The sequence below is a fragment of the Terrapene carolina genome, unplaced genomic scaffold (assembly GCF_002925995.2).
Source record: "Terrapene carolina triunguis isolate 2854851 unplaced genomic scaffold, T_m_triunguis-2.0 Scaffold193, whole genome shotgun sequence".
NCBI classification, from domain to species: Eukaryota; Metazoa; Chordata; order Testudines; family Emydidae; genus Terrapene; species Terrapene triunguis.
The window spans coordinates 8477856-8499761 of NW_020664544.1; the positions used below are offsets into that span (position 1 = coordinate 8477856).

At 53.9% G+C, this 21906-nt stretch overlaps 1 protein-coding gene across 1 annotated transcript in view; it reads right to left on the reverse strand.

Annotated features, from left to right (window-relative positions):
- KCNH6 (potassium voltage-gated channel subfamily H member 6) overlaps positions 1-21906 on the reverse strand; it is a 104027-nt gene that overhangs the window by 81194 nt on the left and 927 nt on the right. The window contains exon 2 of the mRNA XM_026654768.1: positions 15588-15818. Coding sequence (XP_026510553.1) covers positions 15588-15818 — 231 coding nt within the window. The remainder of the gene's footprint in view (positions 1-15587; positions 15819-21906) is intronic.

Sequence of the window (21906 nt, forward strand, 5' to 3'; positions counted from 1 at the left end):
GATTGCTACCCGCCGGATCGGCGGGTAGTGAAGACGTAGCCTAAGTCACATACAGGGCTTGATCCAGTCGGTGTGCTCAGAGGCCACCTACCAGATCGGACCCTTCAAGTGAGTTCACACACGAGCCAGGGGAGAAGAAGAGGAGGAGAAAAATCCCTCATAACTTTTAACCCAGTGGTTAAGGTACTTACTGGGGATGGGAGACCCCTGGTTTGAGTGTCCCAGTGCTGCCCCCTCCCCCTAAGGAGGAGAAGGGATTGGAGCCTTTAGTTAAGTCCAAGGCAGGCTGCAAAGAGTTACAAAGGGATTTCACGGAGCTGGGTGACTGGGCAACAAAGTGGCAGATGAAATTCAGTGTTGATAAATGCAAAGTAATGCACCTTGGGAAAACAATGCCAGCTATACATATACAATGATGGGATCTAAATTAGCTGGTACCACTCAAGACAGATCTTGGAGTCATTATTTATAGTCCTCTGAAAACATCCGCTCACTGTGCAGTGACAGTCCAAAAAGCGAAGAGACTGTTAGGAACCACTAGGAAAGAGATCGATAAGACGACAGAAAAATATAATGACACTATATAAATCCAAGGTCCGCCCACACCTTGAGTACTGCATGAAGTTCTGCTCTCCCCATCTCAAAAAAGATAAATTAGAATTGGAAAAAGTACAGAGGACTGCAAAAATGATGAAGGGCATGGAACAGCTTCCATATGAGGAGAGATTAAAAAGACTGGGACTGTTCAGCTTGGAGAAAAGACTCATATTCCCTCTTAGAGAGGTCTATACTATCTTGACTGGTGTGGAGAAAGTGAATAAGGAAATGTTATTTACTCCTTCACATAACACTAGAACCAGAGGTCACCCAATGAAATAGGCAGCAGCTTTAAAACAAACAAAAGGAAGTACAGTACTTCCTCACACAATGCACAGTCAACCTGTGGAACTCATTGCCAAGGGAAGTTGTGAAGGCCAAAAGTATAACAGGGTTCAAAAAGAATTAGGTAAGTTCCTGGAGGATAGCTCCATCAATGGCTATTAGCCAAGATGGTCAGAGCGCAACCTCATGCTCGGTGTCCATAGCCAATGATCGCCAGAAGCTGGGAGTGAATGATGGGATGGATCACTCCATGGTTGCCTGTTCTGTTCATTCCCTCTGGAGCACCTGGCATTGGCCACTGTTGGAAGACAGCAGACTGGGCTAGATGGACCATTGGTCTGACCCAGTGTGGCCGTTCGTGTTCTAACAGGGATCTGCCACCTCTCAGGTGAGTCCTCTAACTGTTGCACACTGGGGTATTCTGACATGGGGTTCCCCCAATCTCTCCCCTTGAAGCTGTTGTACTCTGGCTAACTAATGAAAGTCATTAGAGCAGAGGACTGGCTCCTAATGTGGGCGCCTGGGTTTCCCACATTAGGGGCAAGTGCTGTAACCACCAGGCCGTAGGATCATTCTCCTGCTTCTCTAACCCAGATGACCGAGGGAGAAGAATTGGGGTGGGGGAGACCAAGCACAAGCATGACAGTGACTATCACCTGGTGGTTAGAGCACTCACTCAGGATGCAGGATGCCCAGGATCCAGTCTCCCTGCTCCAAAGGCTTGCACCCTGCTAACGAGAGTCTGCCCACCTGCTCAGGAAGGCATGCTCCCAGCTACTGTGCAGCCAACCCAATAGCACCTCTCTCCCCACATTCATGGTAGAGGAGCATCAGCACCTAACAGGAGTGATTTCCAGGGTGCCTAACCATCTGGCATGGTGCTGGTCAGCATCACAACACCTGCCTGCTTTTGGGTACCCAGGCCTTGGTAATCTAGTCTGGGAGTTTTCCTCATCCCCCAACAGCTATGGTCCTGCTCCCTTCCCATTGACCTCACACTTCAGCCCTAAGGGCAGGGGCCCCCTCAGCCTGGCAGTCGTATCCCTCCGAGGCTGCTCAGGTCCCTTCGACGCTGCGTATTGCTGATGGGGCAGTCGAGTGGCTTTGGCCGCAGGGAGAAGGGCGAGGGAACCGATCCCCCATCAACCACTGGGATCCCAGCCAACTTCCAGCCAGACCCGAGGGGCTGGCAAAAGGCATCCTAATGTGCGGCTCCAAGGCAGTGAACGATGCTGGATAACACGGGGCCTTTTGGCCTTTCCATGCTAAACCTCTGCAGCCCTCAGGCATTAGTGCAGCTTAGCTGAAAGCCGGGCACCGAAATCAGCAGCAATTAAACCGAGTGTCGTGACGCCACGGCACTCCTGAGAGCCCAGCCAACGCACCGCTCTCCCGTGCCCCAAAGGGGACGGGGTCCTTTCATTGGAAAGACCCTTAGCGTGCACACCACATGGCCAGCTTCACACACCCCTGCACAGAGCTTGGGGGCCCAAGCCAGGAATTCCCAGGGCCAAGCGCCACCGAGAAGCCTTGAGTCAGCGAGTGATTTGGGGAGGGGCTGGGGTGCTGAGCTGGTTTCATGAAACAGAGGCTCTTCGGGCCAAATCCAGGGATCCTATCTCAGCCAAAGCTCCCACCGATCTTTGCAAGCATTTGGGGGTGCGCTGCCCCAGTCAGGATCAGAGGAAATGGAGTGAGGCCTCGAGGATGTGTCCTGCAGAGACTAGAGATGGGAAAAGACTGCACCCTCTTCCAGTGCTTTCCATCCCTAGGTCCCAAAGGAAGTAAGACGGGGATTGTGGTACTTGCAGCAGCAAACTGAGATGGAGGAAAAACTGACTCACCCGAGGTCACCCAGCAAAGCAGAAATGCTGCTGCCAAAAGTCTGTGAGGCAGATTAGTACCGCAATGAATTGTATATGTGCAGTGCCCTGTATTGGAACAGCTCACCTGTGTGTCAGACACCCCACACTGCTAACAGCGAATGGATATTCTCCTTTAGTTCAAGCGATAGGAGCCAGGGGCGTTTGAACCAGTAGGATCAGAGTTCTCGCCCAGTGAAGTTCCTAGTGGCCACTGTGTGTAGCACAGCAACAAATATCACTGCTAGATAGCCTTAGAATGACTTTGGTAACCTGATCCTTGTTTCACAAAAGGGAAACTGAGGCACAGAGCGGGGACATGGTGCCACGCTAAGGTGAGAGTCAGGGACAGAGCCAAGAACGGAACCCTGCTCTCCCAACACTGCTAGACCTGATCCATCTCTCACAGCACACCTGCCTCTCCCATTAATAAGGAAAGAGGAACTTCACTGCATTTATATTGCATTAACCGAGCCCCATATGGCTGGAGCTGAGGGGGTTTTTACTCAGCAGGTATGATGGATAGATTCTGCTCCCAGCAGCAGGAACATGTCATTCTTTGAGTCCTGTTTTGCGTCGGATGCTGGAGTCAGATGCTGGAGTCAGACACTGCATCAGTAACAGTGTACGTGCAGCATGGGAAGAGAGACGAAGGCAGCCGCAGCCCTGAGTGAAGTCACTTCAGGGGGGGACCAGCCCCAGGGACATAAGTGCGTGTTTCTCCGTGACAGAATCTGCCTCTGGAAGTGTTACTAGGATAAAGATGCTGAGTATGGAATTCATCCCACGCTGATGGACGGGTCAATGCGGGGACTGCTCCCACGGGCTGCCGCCCCTTGAAGGTCAGAGCCGTCTCTCTACTTAATGACTATCCTGCCAGGCAGGGAAAGCAAAATAGCATGGGGGCCCCTTTACATAGGCCCCTGGCAATGCTGGGGCCTCCCAAATTTGGCTCAACCAAGGGCCACAAAAAAGGCAATGCACCAGCTGTACTCAGCATACAAGCAGAGTGCAGCCTCCCAGGAGAGGAGCAATTCTCAGACGCCAAGCTTCAGTGTGCACCATGGCCTGGTCACTGACTGAGCTGCAGCACTGCATGCTGGGAGCTGTAGTGTCCACAGGGTTTATATACTGGAGAAGGGAGCTAAGCAGAAAGGCTGCCTCGGAGCTAGCAAAGTAGTAGGTACAATTGACACCGCCCCTGTTCCACCCTACAGTGATCAGGAGCGATGTGATTGACCGGCTACAATTATTTAGATTGCAGTGGTACCTAGGAGACCCGGTCACAGACCAGGACCTCACTGTGCTTGGTGCTGTACAAACACAGCACAAAGAGACCCACCTTCCCCAGAGAGCTCACAGTATTCCCAAGCCTTAAGAGATCATGAGTCAGACCACCCCAAAACAAACCAAGATTGGCTTAATTCTGAGATTACCAACAAAAAACTGCCCAGTAAATGCTGGGTTCTTTTTATTTGCCTTCTGAGGTTGTAGTCAGGCCAAGTTTTCCAGTTTTTCTCTGCAGCTAGAAACGTTATTTTTTAAAATGAAAGCGGAGATGCTCTCAGTCACATGACTCCAGGCACTGGGGCTTTAAGGAAAGCACCCAATATCACAAGACTTGTAATAAAATTGAGAGCATTCAGCTGGCAACACCGAGATATCCCAGCTCTGTGGGCACAGCAGCTCGCCCTAGAACTTGCTTGGAGTAATGCACCCGTGCCGGCGACCGCTACGAAGCTTTGTAGAAGAGACGGGGCCAAGGTGCTTGAATTGGCCCTGCCTTGGGCTCTGCGCTGTCACTTACACTTGTGCCAGGTGGGTGTGAAATGCTCCCCAGTGGTGAGAGCGACCGGGAAAGGCAGAATTTTAACTCCCTTTGTATGGTGTCAATGACAACACATGGTGCCAGGCAGAGGAGACGCAGGCCCTGGGGAGGAGTTCGAGATGGAAGCATTCAGGCTGGGTACCCAGGTACAGCTGCTTCCAGGAGCTCTGGGAGCGGTCGGATGTGCTCAGCTCTAACGGCCTAATGCCCCGCGTCAAAGACACATTGTAAACACCAGGAGCCTTAGATCAAGCATCACATCGGTCTCCCCTCACTGATTCTGCCCCGGATCTCCACTGCCTGTCACATGGTCATTTGCACCCGTGCCAACCAGCTGTAAAATGCTACCAAACCAGAGTCACCTGGTGCAGATAAAACCAGCTGCTCAGAGTGCTGGGCAATGGAGACTCAGGTCTATTTTCTCTCCCAGAGTAAGTTCAATCCCCCTGCTGGAATCGAACGTCCCCTGGCTGCTCAGGGGCTCTAGCAACATGTTGAAAAGGTGTCTATTCAACGGGGAAGTCACCAGCACAGCTCCACCTGGGGATAGCCGTGCCAGCAGGAAGGATGTACAATGACGAGAAATCCTATCTCTGGGCTCAGTGCAAGGGACCTGGGCAGGAGAGCTCCTTGCTGTGGTCTTGTGCCGTGGATTACCCCAGTGCAAAGTGGGTGTGAAATACTGCCACCCACTAGATGCGCTGTTGGGGGGGGGGGATTTTGCATTGGGGCAAGTTACAACACAAGGGTGCAGGGCAACCTTCCGGCCCCTACTGCAGCAGTGTGGCCGGGTAGCATTTTGCACGTGCTTTGCACTAATGCAGATGATTGCACAAGGTGCAAGACAGTGGAGAATCAGGCCCTAGGGCCCAGTGCATCCAAAGCAGTTAGATGCCTAACTCGGCACTTAAATACCTTTGAGAATTCAAGCCTCGCTGTTCAGCTCCAGCATCATTTGAGAAGCCAACACAGAGCTCGGAAAAGCAGCAGAGCAAGGCAGACGCTTCTCTGCGGTTGGGCCTCCCGCGGGGAAGAGATGCCGTGGAGTTCCCATCACTCGTTTCCCCCCCCTCCCCTCCCGAGACAGGCTGGGGAGTGGGTCCCAAATGAAGTGAGTTTGCTGGGCTCACTGCAATCCCTAATTCACAGCCCCATTTGGCCCCACCACGGATTGTCTCTGGCCAGTGAGGACCAGACCTGGGATAGCAGAAGGTGCTGCAGGTCAAGACTGAGGAACATCCATAGAGCTGGGGTAGGGTGAAGGGCCAGGACCGGAATAGCTGGCTGCGCTGCAAATTATAACTGCTTTAATAGAACTGCAGGAAGGAGGCTGACACACCAGCTGCCAGCGGCTTTAGCTGGTGTCGCCAGTTTCATATTCATAAGCATCAGATGCCTGCAGATTACAAAGAAAACCACTCCACGCTAATAGAGACTGCCAGCTGCTGCGGCTCCCTGGGCTCTGGCAATATTTCATCCACGCCCTGCATCCCCCACTAGCAAAGGGAAAAGAGTCCCATTCCGGGGCCTCCCCATTCCCTGCCTTTGGGCCCGATTCTCCATTGGCCCAGCCCTTGTGCATCATTTGCAGCAGTGCGAGCTGGGTGCCCAATGCGGATTGCCACCCACTTTGCACGGCTGCAAGAGACAATGCAACGTTCAGGGCAATGGAAAACCAGGCCCTGTTTTGTCGCTGCAGAGCCGGCCCCACATAGATGCAGCTCTAGGCTGAGTGCCCCTCAGCAGACATCACCACCAGGGTCTGTGGGATTCCACTCCCATGATCCCCGGATTCCCTCCCTCCAGCTTGCAGACCAAAGCCAGCAGCGCGGCATCTCCGCTCAGCATGGCCCCATGATGCGTTTCTGGAAGCCCAGCATGAGGGCTGCCTCGATAGAGGGGGACAGGACTGGGCAGTGGCAGAGGGTTTGGGCCCCTCCAAGGTGCAAGAGGGAAAGCAAACGCCAGTCTGCATCCAAGAGCATGAATGGTAGCAACAGCTGCTCCTATCTGCATTAAAGCGAAGTCTCAGGCTGCCTCCATCGTCTCCTTAGACTCTCCTGGTGGGGGCACATTAGAGCAGAGCTACTCCCCATGGTCCAGGAAGGGAAGAGCGCAGGGAACACCATGGTGTGAGCAGGGATGGATGGATGGGACTGTCGCCCTTGGCAGCTCCCTCCCTGCCCTGGGAGCTGGCTGAAGCAAATGAGCTTGTAATTAACCTCCTGTCTCTCCTGCTCGGTCACTGTCAGTCATCTTGTAAGGAAATTAACTTTGGACTGATTGCTTGGCTTTGAACAGGGTGGATTAGGGATGCTGAATCTGCCACGTCCAGGCTTCAGCTGCTTTCCACAGTGGCCCCTGGACCCAGTGCGGGGCAGATTGGGAAGGACCCGCCCCCCACATAAACACACTTCTCCTTTTACCCCACCATGTGCTGCCTGACAAGGGACTCAGACGGTAGCACTGACCAGCTCACGTCTCTGGCTGCCGCATCCCACCTCCACCCGCTGGCTATTGTGACCGCTCAACAGGTCTACATGAGCTCACTGGCTCCTGGGGGCAGAGATCCCTTTTAAAGCCCCATGCACAAATGAAACTCAGGTCTGAGGAAAGCCACCCTAGCGAGTTTGCAGATGAAACTAAACAGCCTCGAGAGCACTGTGGACTCCCCCACCCCCACCCATCCCAGTAGGGCGTCGACTCCAAAGCCCAATGACAAAGGACTTGCCAACACCCCTCATTTATTTCACTGCTGACCCATTCAGCTACCCTCTGCCATTCCATCTAGAGGAGCATCTCCGTTAACAGACACTAGAATCAGTATTGTAGTAGCATCCTAAATGCCCCAGTTCCAGGCCCCGTGGTGCTAGGGGCTGGACAGTCAGTGAGAGAGTCCGCGCCCTGAAGAATTTACACTCTAAATAGACAAGCAGAGGGAAAGGTGAAGTATCTTGTTCAGAGGCACCTGCCGGGTGGGGAAATAGACCCACAGCTCCTGGACCAATGCCTTTACCCACTGGACCACACTGCCTCTCGAGCAGCAGAGCTTGTGTCTGGTGTAGGCCTCTAGGTACCAGCAGTCAGGGATGCATGTGACTAGGATTCCACACCGCTTTGACCGTGGAAGGGCAGACCCGTTACAAGAGCCAAAGTGACAGATGCTAAAGTCAGCAACGTCAAGTCCTCCCAAAGCGAGAATGCAGAGGGAAGAGGTTACAAGCATTGTCTCCTCACATTGTCCCCTTGCCCTCCGATAGCACCTTTCATCTGAGGACATCAAAAGGCTTTGCCCAGCAACCAATGCTGAAGCAAACCCCCCCTCTGTGATGCGATGAAGAGCAGGAGGAGGAAATTGTGACACAGCAGGTCAGTGGTGAAGGAACAGAACCCTTGTCTACACAGGGACACTCAGGAACATGAATCCAAATTAACTAAAGGTGTGAATTTAACTCCAAATGTGAGCATCCACACAGGGGTTTAATGTAGTTTAACTAATCCACTTTAAATTCATACCTTTTGTTAATTCGGATTAACGTTCAAGTGTCCCATGTAGACAAGCCCCTTGTCTAACCAACGTGCCCTTCCCGATGTTCTCTGCCTCACTCAATGATGTTGAAAGTGATGGAAAATGACTGAAAAAGTAGCCCCTTATCTGCTGACTTTAGGGACTGAAATAAGGGTCTAGTGCTTTTTACTCCCATTAGCCCTACGGAGCCAGCATAGTGAGAACGGGAGTTGGGGTTTATTCTCTCTAGTGCATCAACACAATTGCTTATGAAGTCCCAATCAGCGACACCACTGAAAATTCCTTGGAATCCATCGAGGGTATCGCTGAAGACAGCGGAGTCGGCACTGCTGTGACCGAGAGCGTAAAACGGTCCGCGGGAAGGGAAGAACCCAGTTTGACTCAGATCCCAGGCAGATTGGGCAGGGCTGGCAGCTAGAAAACGTTTTAACCTGTAACTGGGCAGGTTTGATCTGGCCAAAAGGCAGGTAAGTAGGAGGCCCGGCTCTTTTTGCTGTGCAGAGCAGACCCGCACCTTTAAGAACTCAGGTCCACCGACTTACAAAGAGATGGTGCCACCTATGAGAACTCAGTAAAGAGTTGAGAAGGGTGTTGACAGGTAGAGGTCCCAGGGGAATGGGAACAATAGCTTGACCAGCAGTTCCTGCAACAGCTGCCAATATCAGTCAGCAGCCTGCAGTGGTAGAGCCCGGAATAGGAGTCATGGGAAGGATCCAGAGGGGAGATGAATTTGGTGGGCCTGCCTTCCCACGTTCTTGGCAGGGGAAGCAGCCAGCCCTCGAGCCCTTAGCCAGAGAACTGCTCCAGGATGAAGAGCCCTGCTTTTCAGAGCAGCGGGGAGCAGGTGAGGTGGCTTTTCTTGCCACACCCATCCTAATCAGCTCCCCTCTCTTGCAGCAAAGCACGGGTCTGGAGCCAGCTGCAAGGAGTGCAAGCGGGAGGAAGCAGAGCTTGTGATAAGGGATCGTTTGTCTGTATAGAGGATGCAATGCAATACTATGTGGCAGGAAGCGTTACTGAGAGTCTGAAGCAACAGACCTGGATGAGAAGTTCTGAGCCCAAGCAGCGCCCCCCGTCACAAAGCCCACGTGTGGATCTGAATTCACCAACTCAGGGATGGTGGGGCACAGGGGTGCCGTTTGGACCTGCCCCTGCTTTCCTCTGATGCAGCCTGTGTTAGGAGGGGGATCTCTCACCCTTTCAGGAAGTTGCACCGAGTGAACCAACAGAGCTGGGAAAGACCTATTAGATTACATGTCCCTGAGATGACTAAGCAACCAGCCTCCTGTCCATGGTGTCCTTCCTCTGATGGGCCATTACTCTGAGCCACCTCGTCCAAGGGACATCTGAGTCACACACATGTATATGTCAATGTGCACATACACACACATGTGCGCACACAAATATTTATTGCTGCTGGACCCAGTGCAAATGCCACACCCCTGCCTCGCAGTTCTGACGCTCATTGCCGTTTCCTCGGTGGGTAAATGCCAGCAAGCAGCATAGCACCTACCAGTGGCTTCTTTCTAGTCAAAGGAGCGGACATGTCTCCACTAGGTATCATTGTGTGTCTAGCAGGCCGTAAAAAGCAACGCAACAAGCAGGCGAGCTGCCGGGCCGGCTGCCCTGCAGTCAAACAGCAGAGCCTGGAGATTGGTGGCGACGTTATAAAAAAATTAAAAAAAAAAAAAAAAGAGGATTATCAGGTTTGGAGCCTCCGCTGTGTAATTAAGCGGCAGGTCCCTCGAACGCAGGCCCCGATAAGCCCCATCTCGAATGGGATGAACGCTCACAGGCGCAGCGCTGTGGGGAGACAATGCTCCCCTTGAAAAGCCTAGTGCCGCGGGGCAGGGTTTTAAAAATAGACATGGACGGCTTTCTTCAAGGCATTTAATAAAAGCAGCAGCCGCTCTCCCAGGTTAAGTGCCGAAGTGGTTGAGCTTCTCCTGGGGCCAGCAGAACACTGCACAGAGGAGAGGGGGGGAGGTTAAGGGCGGCTCAGGGCACCCCGACGCAGGGAAAACCACTGGGGAGAATTTCCAACATTCTTGTTGTACACTGGGGAGCCCTGCTCATGGACCGCAGCCCTGTGGTGTTAGGTGCTGTACAAACACTGCCCAAAAAGGCTAAGCTCTTTGGGGAACAAACTAAATGCTCCCATTTAGGCACTGGAATCAGGGCCAGATTTCCCCCTCCCCAAGAGGTCTGCAGTTGGATGCTGAGCTCCTGGGAGAACATGGTCTCCGATGGGGGGTGCTGGGCACTTGAAAATCTGGCCCTCTTCGCTTCTAGCTCGCAGGGCCCATGCAGGTGGTTGCTGAAGACCCATCTCTTCTGAGAGCGCTTTGGTGGTGCCTCTGTGAAGCGAGTCAGTACAGAGGGTTCCCAGCCACTTCCTAGTGGACGGGATCCCTATTGCCCAGAACCAGCCGGACTGACCCAAGCCAAGGGGCCAGTTAGCGCAACTCAGCAGATGCCGCAAGGACTGAACAGCCCATGGAGGCGGAGCTGAGGATCAGCCTGACAACACGGCGCAGAATAGGGGGGAGCTTGTCTGGGGGGCACCGTTCACCAGGGCTGTCAATCTGGCACCTTCCCCCAGTATAAAGCACGGGGGGGGCATGCTGGGACCCATGAACATCAGGGGCCAGAGTTTCAGTGCTGGACTCTCTTTGAGCCCCCGCCCCCCACTTAACTGGGAATGCCAATCTGACTGCCTGGACATCCGAGCTCCCAGCTGTGCCTACAGAAACAGGGTCAGGTCTCCATTCCAAGTCAAGCCCTGTGGCCCAGCCAATGCAGTGGCTCGGCCGGGCATCCTGCACCAGTCCGGCCTCGCCCGTGTCTCTGGGCTGCCTGCAGTCGGAACGTCACCATAGCTGTGGTTTGTCAGTTTAATAGTCACCCCAGGATTCTCTGAGCAGGGCTGGCGGAGTCGCCTTGCCCTCTTTAAGGAGCCCTGGCAAACCCCGAAGGCAGCAAGAAAAAAATCTCCATCCGCAGCCTCTGAGCAACTCCTGCCACCCATCCTGTAACGTCAGCCCTCTGGCTCTCCTCCTGCCGCCCCTTGATCACACTGCGCTTGCACAGGCTGTCCCCCCAGGGAGGCACATTGCCTGTCTAGCGGCGACGCTGAAGGAGCTCTGCAGGATCAGACCCTTAAGACACACCCATGCTTGGCTCCTCATAGCCTGTATGCACGGGTTCTAATGTGAAGAGCTCCCCACCCCCCTAGGACAGAAGGTCACAGTAGATCCTTCTGAGAAGACAAGTCCCCTGTGCCCGTGTCCTGGCTCTTAAAGGGAAAGTGCAGGGCGATACAGACGCTACCCTGGTCACTAGGTAGCGAGAGGGGCAAATCACCAAACACCAGATTTTAAAGTTGCTCCACTAGAATAAAAGCAATTAACAACCCTGCAAGAAGAGAGACTCTGATGAGGTCTTTGTTACTGATGCGTGCGGCAAGTCATTCGTAATGGGAGGACTCCAGGAATGCAGAGGGAACAGAATCCAAAGCTGCAGGAAGGGAAGTGTTATTTTCCCCTCAATAGGAGAGTGGTGAAAGTCACCCTCATTCAAATGGGGACAGCATTCACTGAGTCCTAATCTGGGCCATCAGCCTCCTGGCGCAAGGCAGCTCTCTCAGCGCCACGCCAGGTCACCCAGGCAGCGAAACAGGGACAGGTGAGATGAGAGGTGCTGTGGCCAATAGATGGGGCACTGGGCTGGCAGGCAGGACACCTGGGTCCTAGTCTAGGTATCTAAAGCACTTATACGTGTCCCCCTCACTTCTGTCTTTAAGGCATTTATCTTCACACACTCCGGGGAGGCAGGGCAGTGCGATTATCCCCATTTTACAGATGGGAAACTGAGGCACAGAGGCAGAATGTCTTGCCCAATGTCACACAGGCCAATGCCCTTCCTGTCTATTCTGAGCTTCCCCTGCTGCATGACTTTAGGCAAGTCACTTAAGGTCTGTTTTCCTCTCTTCCCCCCCCCCCCCTTCATCTGGCTAGCCTATTTAAGTTGTAAGGTCTTCAGGTAGGGTGACCAGATGTCCTGATTTTATAGGGACAGTCCCAATTTTTGGATCTTTTTCTTTTATAGGCTCCTATTACCCCCACCCCCATCCCGATTTTTCACATTTGCTGTCTGGTGAGGTCACCCGATCTTCAGGGCAGAGACTGTCTCTGGCCTGGTGTTCATACCTAGAACAATATTCCCCACCCCCACATCACCATTGGGGTTTCAAGGATAAAAAACTAATAAGGTACCTCGGGCTGTTTACAAAACAATATTTGCATATCTAGCGAGTACCTAATGTTCTAAGCCCTCTCCCAGGGGAGCACCTATTGGCTGTGGTTGGGGCTCCATATGCTTCCTGTTTGCAGCATCAAGCCCTCAATGTTTAACTAACTCCCTGCAGCATTAGAATTAATCACCGGCATTTCCCAGCAAAGCTTCATTTTCATCTTAACGTAATTCCATCTGCACCCGCACAAGCCACCTTCTGCTGGAGGGAAGCAGAGCTTGGATCCCGCCAGCAGAACACCGCCTGGGTACGGCGGGACCGCGCTGGCCAAGGGGAAGCAGAGCCTTGAATTAACAGTCGAGTTTCTGCTCGGTCGGCGCTTGCAGGGCTCGATCCAAAGCCCGCAGACGTCAGTGGGTGTCTGCCCATTGATTTCCAGGGGCTTTGTAGCAGGAGGAAGTTCAAATGGTATCACATTCTCCTGCTTACGTAACGCACACACCTGCTGGGTGGGGTGTTCTGGCCCATCTGGTGGCACCGAGACCACTTAGCGAGAGATAAAATGAATCTGCTCTACAGCCTTAGTGAACAGCCAGTTGGATTTCAGCTCATGCAGTAGATGCTCATGCACTAAGCGCCAGAGGCCGCAGGTTCGATCCTGCCTGCTGACAACCAGGGTCTGTTGGCGTTGCACTTATACCCTAACCAATCAGATTACAGGGCAGAGCCATGGCCCATCCTGTAATGTGCATCGAAAGTTTTGTTTTTGCTTTAAAAAGCCTCCCCCCCCCCCCAAAAGCTGCTTGGGTGAAAGGAAGAAGCCTTGTTTGCCACAGCTGGCAGCAGAAGACTGGCAGTGCAGCAAATCTGAGCCCCATCTCCCCCACCAGAGGCAGCGGCCTCAGAGAGTCACCATTCCAGGGGCAGTAGGATACAGTCAGAGCCCTCCCTGACCCCTAGGACCCCAACTTTGGGCACTGCACCCATGGGTGTATTCTAAGGGAAGAAGGATGGTGCAGTGGTTAGGGTGCGAGCCTATGACCTTGGTATCTCTGTGCCTGTGGACGAGCAGACGTCCCCTCAGCGCACGCCCTCGAGGCGGGGTGTGGTGTAGCAGATGCCCCTCGTCTAGGGCTGACGACCGCTCTGGCCCTGTAGTGGGCTCCTTCTTGGGACTCAGCCATCTGGCCAGGTCGCTTTTAGCCCCCCCCTGGGGTAACAAAGTCCGACCCACAAGAGTCCAGTGTCCTTTACCTCAGGTTTCAGCCCCTGCCGCTGGGCCCCATGGGCCTTCAACCCTCAGGGCTTCAAAAGTTCTTATCCCCTTCTGTCAGGGGGCTTTGCACCACCTTCCCCCTGGGCTGGTGGGGTAACCCCCCTCTGGGTTCCAGAGGAGAGACCCCGTAGTGAGCAGGCAAGGTCTGTCTAGTCAGAGCCACCCCTGCAACCACCCTGGGCTTCTTCCTCCCTCGGTCTGTCAGCCAGCCTTTCCCAGAGCCCCTTCCTGGACCCACTGTGTACTTGCATTCTCCTCAGGTGCCAGGATGTCTCGGCCTTCTCAGGCCCCACGGCCTCTCTAGGTTCTTTCAGAGCTGGGTTTGCAGGGCTCTCCCCTGGAGTCCTCCAACAAGTCTCCAATGAGAATACAGACTTCAGCCACTTCTGGCCTCCTTAGGCTCAAGCTTTTATCCCTCTCAGGCGCCCCTTTGTGTCCCTCCTCACTCAAACACCTCCCTGGGCTGCCTCTTTGGAGGTCTAAATGCTGCCAGAACAAGCCACTAGCTTAGCAGCTTTGCCCCATTTCCTGGCCCCCTGGAGAGAAAGTTCTCTACTCTAGATTCCCCGCATCCTCGTCAACTGTCTGCTACCCAGAAAGAAACTGAGCATTCCCTACTTCAGGGTAGGCCTCCTCTTTTTGTACTAACCACTTGGCTCCTCCCCCAGCTAGGACTCATCTTTAATTGGGCCTGGCCCAACCACCAGGTGCCACCACTAATTAAGCTCCCCAGCTCCCCTTAACCCTTTCAGAGCCAGGGTGAGGCATACACCCCACCACAGCGCCTCAGCTCCCCGCCCCCAGGAACATGGCAATAATTGCTCTGCCCTGCCTCCTGGAGGGTTATGAGTATAAAGGCAGCCGTGACTGTGAGGTGCTCAGATACTATGGGATGGGGTCCAGACAAGTACCTAAGGGAGATAGGTTGGGAAGTTTGAGGGCTGGACTTTGAGGTTTGAATCATTGGCGAAAGGTTCTGGGTCAGAACCTGGGATCTCAAGCAGGAAGGGAGTTCAATCCAGAAGATTGCTCAAGCCCTTCTGTTGCTTTAGAAATAGACAACACTTCAGGGGACCTTTCCCCAGCCCAGACTGACGTGGCGCAGCCAGACTAAGGATCCCGTCCACAGACTCACTTGGGGAGGCCTCTTTAAAATGGGCCCATCGGGTCTGATCCTGCCACTTGCGCAGTATGGGACTGATCCTGCCGGAGGGGGAAATGCTCCACATTGGAATGGTGACACGCGCTTTGCATCGACGTAAATAACACCACAAGGCGCCGGGCGACGGAGGACCAGGCCCATTGGATTTGCTTGTGTTTGCTGGATGCTCAGAATGGGTGTAACCTGCCCTCCCTTGCAAGCTTGGGCTGCTCCCAGATCCGTGCATCTGCACTGAAACCCAAGCTGCCCTGAAGGCAGAACTGGGGCTGGCTGGTTACAAGGTGTCCCTTTTGGAGAAAGCAGAAGACAGGGCCCTTATCGCAATGAACGGGAAAAATCAAGACTGAGCAAAGGAGCCCCATAAGGATGTTCTCTGTGCTCCCCATGACAGTGACTGTCGCCTCCCCCCCATACTGCTCCCCTTCGCCCCCCCCCAGTCCTGGGATCTGTAGGCAGTTCTGTCGTGTTTTCAGTCCAGTTCAAGGCCAGATCCTGTGCGGCTTGCTCCCCTTGACACCCCGTTGGTGAGGGCAGAAGGTAGCCCTCCACATTTTAAGCCTCTCAAGGCAGGGTCCTGGGGGCTGATTCTGCTCTTGTTCACCCTAGGGTAAATCAGGAGTAGCTTAGGGGAAATCCGTAGAAGTACATCAGTAGGAGAGGAGAATCAGGCTCGTCTGTGCAGAGGGAGACCAGTCCATAGCAATCATCTCCCACTAGCAAACAACTCTGAGGATGGCTACCCGTGTGCACCCCCCACCTAGCTACACATGTTGCTATTTCAATGAGGGGCTCTTACTGTCTTTCCTGTAGTAGAGGATCTCTAGCTTGCACTCCTCGGATCCCAGCAAGGCCTGAGTCAGCTGCGCGATGGAGTTTTTGGTGGTCTCAGGCCCGGTGAGGAAGTCGCAGGTGCAAGGGCGCTGCATGACCTCCACCCGGGAGTAGCCGAACATCTCACAGAAGCCATCGTTGCAGTAGATGATGGCGCAATTCTCCATCTGGGCGTTGGCGATGAGGAACTTGCGGTCTGCAAAGACGCATGGGAAGCAAAGGGTTAAAATAAAGGTGAATGCCCCAAAGCGAACTTCCTAGCGGAGGATGTGCGGGTGGGAGTGACAGGAGGTTCTCCACCTGCAGAGCTGGGTGCAAAGATTTGCCAGGGCACCGTCCTTGTAGTCTTCATGCAAATAGGGTGTCTGAGGGCAAGATGCTTAGAGAGGCAGCCTGGTGCAGTGGCCAAATCACAGACTTGTTACTCAGAAAAGGTGAGTTCTGATCCTGCCTCCACCAGTGACCTCTGATAAGTCAGTTCCTTCTCTTGCCTCACCTGTTTAGATTGTAAGTTCCTTGGGGCAGAGACCGTCTCTCCCTACTTGTTTGTATAGTGCCTAGTACTGTGGGGCCCTGATCTTAGCTGGTGCCTATGGGTGCTACTGGAATATAAACCACTGGATTTCCCCAGCACCACATGGGATGTTTCCTTAGCTGGAACAGGGCTTCAAGAGGCTTTTTAAAACCATCTCCCATCTGGGGGATGTCAAAGCACTAGACAGATATTAAACATGGCAGAATCCCTATGTATATGATCTCCATTTTATAGAAGGGGAAACTGAGGCACTGACAGGCCCGGTGACTTGCCCAGTGTAGCAGCAGCAGGACTGGGACTAGAAGCCAAAGCAGCCTGACTCCCAGTCCGCTGTGCCACTGCCACCACTAGCAATATCCCAAACTGCCTCCTGCTTTCTCTGTATTTCCCTCCCCATCACTGCAGATGAGCGAGACAGTTGTGAGTAAAGGGGCGCCGTGACGGGATGCGCCAGCCCTGTGACAGGCGCTTTCTCCTTTCCTTGCTGATGCAGACAATGAGATGCAATTCTGGAGCTAGGGAGCCTGGTCCACCCCTGGTGTCCCTGCCAAGTGGTGTTTGTGTGCATGGGAAAAGTGGCTTTTGTTTTTACCACGGCTGCTGTAAATGGGCACCGTTCTACTGAGCCGGGGGAGCTGCGCCCCATTACACCACATGAGGATCTAACGCAGAGACAGTAGAGATGAGACGAACCCTCAGGTTATCTATTCATTAACATATTATTTATTGAATAGTGCCTAGAGGCCCCAGCCAGGATCAGGGCCCCAGTGCAAGGTGCTGTACAAATATATAGTAAGAGATTGTCCCAGCTTTTACAGTCCAAATGGACAAGACAAAGTATGGGAGGGGAAACTGGTGCCTGGAGGGGTGACGTAATTTGCTCAAGGTCATACAGCAGGTCAGTGGCATAGCTGGGCGCGGACTGCCAGCTAAGGGCCCTCACCACTAGACCACACTGTCTCCTAGGATTGTTGCCTACAGCCCATTGTCTGGCATGTTGCCCACTTTACACGTCCTATATGATGTGGGTCCCAGCCCTTCCCCTTGGGAGACTTTTCCACCGTCTAAGAGCTGTCGGCGTCAGGGAGCTGCTCCCGATGTTCAGTCTAAGGAGATTTCGGTGGAAAAGCAGCAGGTGCTGCCTGGCTGTGAGATCGGCTCTCCCGTGGGATTGTTTCCCAGGGGGAGCAGCAGAAGCCCCATCAGCTGTGACCTTTGAAGCTAGACGGGACCTAACACAAGCACATGTACAACAGGGAATAATCTGGCATTTGCCAGGGGAAGGACTAAATGAGCTGATGGGTCTTTACCATCCTAAGTCTGATTCTCCCGACACTGGTGTAAATCAGGAATGTCTCTTTGAAGCCAATGTGTACAACGGGCATAAGTGAGTCAATAATTCATTGATACATTTCCCTTCTCTCAATTTCATCCCTTTGCTCTTTTTTTTTGCTTCCATGACCTTCATAGCACCCTCTGTAATCCCTCCTCCTCCTCGGGGATCTACCCTGCACACACCGGTGGGCGGCTAGTTCAACCCCTCCCACCCCACCTTACAGTGATCACCTCCCCCGGCCCAGCTTGCTCTATTCAAAGTTTGCCCAAGTGCAGCACTGCCTCTTGGCTAGTTTGTGGGCCAGATTATCCATCTGGGGGGGCCCAGCTGGGCCAAGATGACTCACGCACTGAGGTTGCTGCAGGCCCGGTGAAGGTAACTGCACTGCGTACGCCTGTTAACTTCCCTCTGTAGGGGTATGAACGAGATGTGCAGCCAGATGTGGGCAGCGGAAGCATGCACCTGCGCTGAGCAACCGGAGCAGGGAATTGAGAAACAGAATCCTAGAAGTGTAGGACTGGAAGGGACCTCGATAGGCCATCTAGCCCCGTCCCCGGCAGTGAGGCAGGACTCAGTATTAGCTAGACCAGGGATCGGCAACCTTTGGCACACGGCCCATCAGGGAAATCTGCTGGCAGGCCGGGACGGTTTGTTTACCTGCAGCCTCCGCGGGTTCGACCGATCGCAGCTCCCACTGGCTGCGGTTCGTCGTTCCAGGCCAATGGGGGGATTTCCCTGGCGGGCCACGTGCCAAAGGTTGCCGATCCCTGAGCTAGACCAGAGGTTTTCAAACTTTTTTCCTGGTGACCCAGATGAAGAAAACTGTTGATGCCCGTGACACAACGGAGCTGGGAAAGAGGGGTTTGGGGTATAGGAGGGGCTCAGGGTTGGGGCAGAGGGCTGGGGTGCGGGGGTGAGGGCTGTGGGGTGGGGCTGGGAATGAGGGGTTCAGGGTGTGGGAGGGGGCTCTGGGCTGAGGCGGGGGTTGGGGTGCAGAAGGGGGTCAGGGCTCTGGGCTGGCAGTGCAGGCTCTGGGGTGGGGCTGCGGAAGAGGGGTTTGGGGTGCAGGAAGGGGCTCTGGGTTTGCGTGGGCTCAGGGCTGGGGCAGGGGGTTGGGGCACGGGCTTACCGCAGGCGGCTCATGGTCAGCAGCGCAGCAGGGGTGCAGAGGCAGGCTTCCTGCCTGTCCTGGCACCGTGGACTGTGCTGCACCCCGGAAGCGGCCAGCAGCAAGTGGCTCCACGCAGCTTTCGCCCGCAGGCACCCCAGCTCCCATTGGCCAGAAACCGGCCAATGGGAGTCTGGAGCCGGTGCTCAGGGTGGGGGCAGTGCACACAGTCCCATGGCCCCCAGCCTAGGAGCTGGACCTGCTGCTGGCCACTTCCGGGGCGCAGCGTGGTGTCAGAACAGGTAGGGACTAGCCTGCCTTAGCCAGACAGCACCACCAACAGGACTTTTAATGGCCCGGTTGGCAGTTAGCTGCCGCTACCCAATGCCTTACATTCCACAACCCAGTATTGGGTCACAACCTGCAGTTTGAAAACCATTGAGCTCGGCTGCCCCTGACCAGTGTTTGTCTAACCTGTCCTTAAAAACCTCCAACGATGGAGATTCCACAAGGTCCCTAGGCAATTCGTTCCACAGCTCAACTACCCGGACATCCGGACAACAGACATGGACATCGTGGGCTCGGGGAAGCCTTTGGATGACTCCACAGAAGGCAGCGGGGAAGGGAAAGGGTTGGCCTGCTCCATCAATGAAGGTTCCTCTCCCTGTTGCCGTTGCTTTAGCTCTCTTGGGAGGCTGTCCTGTAAAGCTGAGGCCGATGATACGAGGGGATTAGAGCACGCATCTCATCTCCTGTCCTTAATGTAATCTAGCAACGTAGAGGCCACGGCTGCTCAGACCGGCAGCGAGCGGGAAGTTCATGGCCAAATTCAGCTCCTGATTCCGCCCCACTGAAATCAGGGGGGACCTAGGGGCCGGGGTGTCCCCAAGTGGGATGTGCCCTTAGCAGGTGTGTGAGAACATGGCTCTCCCGAGCGTCGGCATCTCTTTTGGCTGGAGCCGGAGCCAGTTCTTAAACATGGAGGGCGCATTTGGGGGCTAGCTATTAGTGCACTCCCGAATTAATCTCGCTGATTACATAGGAGTGGCATCTGCAGTGTGTTTATTCCAGTTCTGCTGTTTGCCTCCTTTCCCACCTGACCTGGGGAATGTGTGTTGGCAAAGGGCCACGCTCACTACGGAGCTGGAGAAGCCTCCTGCAATCCACAGTGGACCCACAAGCAACTCCCGGGCCCCTATTTGCAGTCCTGCCATGGCAGAGAGCTGGAGAAGAGCCGTTCTCACTTCCCTGGTGCCTTTCAGCAGAGGATGAGAAAGCGCCTTGCAAACAATCCCGAATGGCGCTCCAGCACCTGCAGTGAGCTGGTGAAGGGTCACTATTGTTACCCATTTTAAAGCTGGCTAAACTGAGGAGAAGTGGCATGAATAAGTGAGTGAGCAGCAATGCCAGACACAGAACCCAGGATCCAGGTGGAGTTTCCTGCTCAACTCACTAAATGACTCTGACCCCACTGGCAGATGGATCTAAACGCTTGCTCAGTGGATGCCATCACTCCGTATCGCCCAGTGCGCCGGCCTGCCACTCTCTGGCACTGGGAGAGGATTAGTTTCAGTGAGTCGGGGCTTAGAGCAGAGCTTGGGAGGGGAGTGGGCAGCCGGGTGGGTGGGCAGAGGGAAAAGAGGCTGTTGATTTTAACTAGGCAGCGCAACTCTGCTTACAGGGAAATGGAATTAAACTCCTGGATTGTTTCATTGAGTCACAGCAGGCAGTCGGGCAAATACAAGCCGGATCAGAGGGGCACGCAACTGGCCTTCACTAAAGGAGAATCTGGTACAGTGTGTGTGTGTAGGGGGGCAGAATCCATGGAGGAGACCTCAGCTAGGGAGAAGAGGGGAGATGTTATTAGCTGGTAGCTTTCAGGCCTACTCCTGCTCTCACTCACCCCAGCGGTTATCAGGGGCAGCTGGTGTCAAACTGGGATGCGTGAGAAGGAACCTGCATGGGCTACAGGTTAAACCACATGCCCAAGGCGTCGCAGAGCAAGGCATTAGTGCCCAGCAGCTCCTGGCTCTCAGCCCCCTGCTCTGCTCAATCCATCACACTGGGCTACTGGGTTAGAATGAGATGAAATCCTGCCTCCAAAATGGGGCTCAGGGATGGGCTCCTACAGCTGGAAGGAGCCGTGTGTGTGTGTATGCGAGAGAGCGAACGAGCAGGCCTTTATTTTTTTGTGCAGCTGTCCCTTTAAGAGGTAGACCCAGCTAAAGACTATGGGGCACTGTTTCAAGAGTGGCAGCAGCAGCAAGTTATCAAGTTCAGTCCCGCCTGGCCGCGGCTTTGGGAGCTGGCAGGCGGCGAGGGAGGCTTGTCTGTTGGTTGATGAGCTAGTTCCCCAGCGCCCCCCTCCCCACCACTCGGCTGGCACGAGGGATGCAGCTTGCCAATTTAGATGGTTAGGCAAGGCAAGTTACATGAACTTCCCATTCACAGGATCACGTCCCTCCCCACAGGGGCCCTTCTCTTCTTTTGGCAACTACAGATCAATCGGGTAGGGAGGAAAGGCAGCAAGTTTGTCTCCCCAGCAAACTCTGCAATGGGAGACAGGCTGAATTATGCTGCTGGAGGGACCCAGAGGTCCTAATTCTCTGGTGCCTTGCAGCTGGTGAGCAAAGTGATCTCTGTATATTCTGCTCTGGTAGCATTGGGCACCCACTGTGCACTCACTTGGCATTGGGGTAAGTTACCCCACGGGGGTATCAGACCTCACACGTCTAAAAAAGACAGCTCCCCTTGCATCGGTTACCGCCAGAGAACTGCCCTCCCCCAAACGATGCCAAACGCTTTAGAAGCAGAGATCTCCACCGTCCATTCATTGTGTTAGAGGTGAAAAAAATAAACCCACTAAAATTCATGTAAAGAGATTATTTCTAGCAACAGCAAATGGCAGTATTTCGTCAGGGGAGGCTGCCTGGGAGCATCCTATAATTTAAGGCAAATGGCACCAGACAGCCCATTTTGCACTAAAATAAGCACTTCTACCTGGCCATTTTCTAGCTGAACATTCTGTCCCCTACATAAAAAAAGGTTTTATCCTCCCCCCCACCCCCAGTAGTTACATTTTAATCAGCTCCTGATCTCGGGTATGTTAGTAAATCCAAGGTTACTCTGTTGACTTCAGTGGAATTACTCCAGAGTTATGCTGGTGTAACTAAGACCAGAGTCCACCCCATTTTTACAGGCTTGGTTGATGGCATCTGGCCAGCAATATCTAATCTATCTATCCCCATACACCCCGCTCTACCTAATCAATCTATCTATCCCCATACACCCCCAATATCTATCTA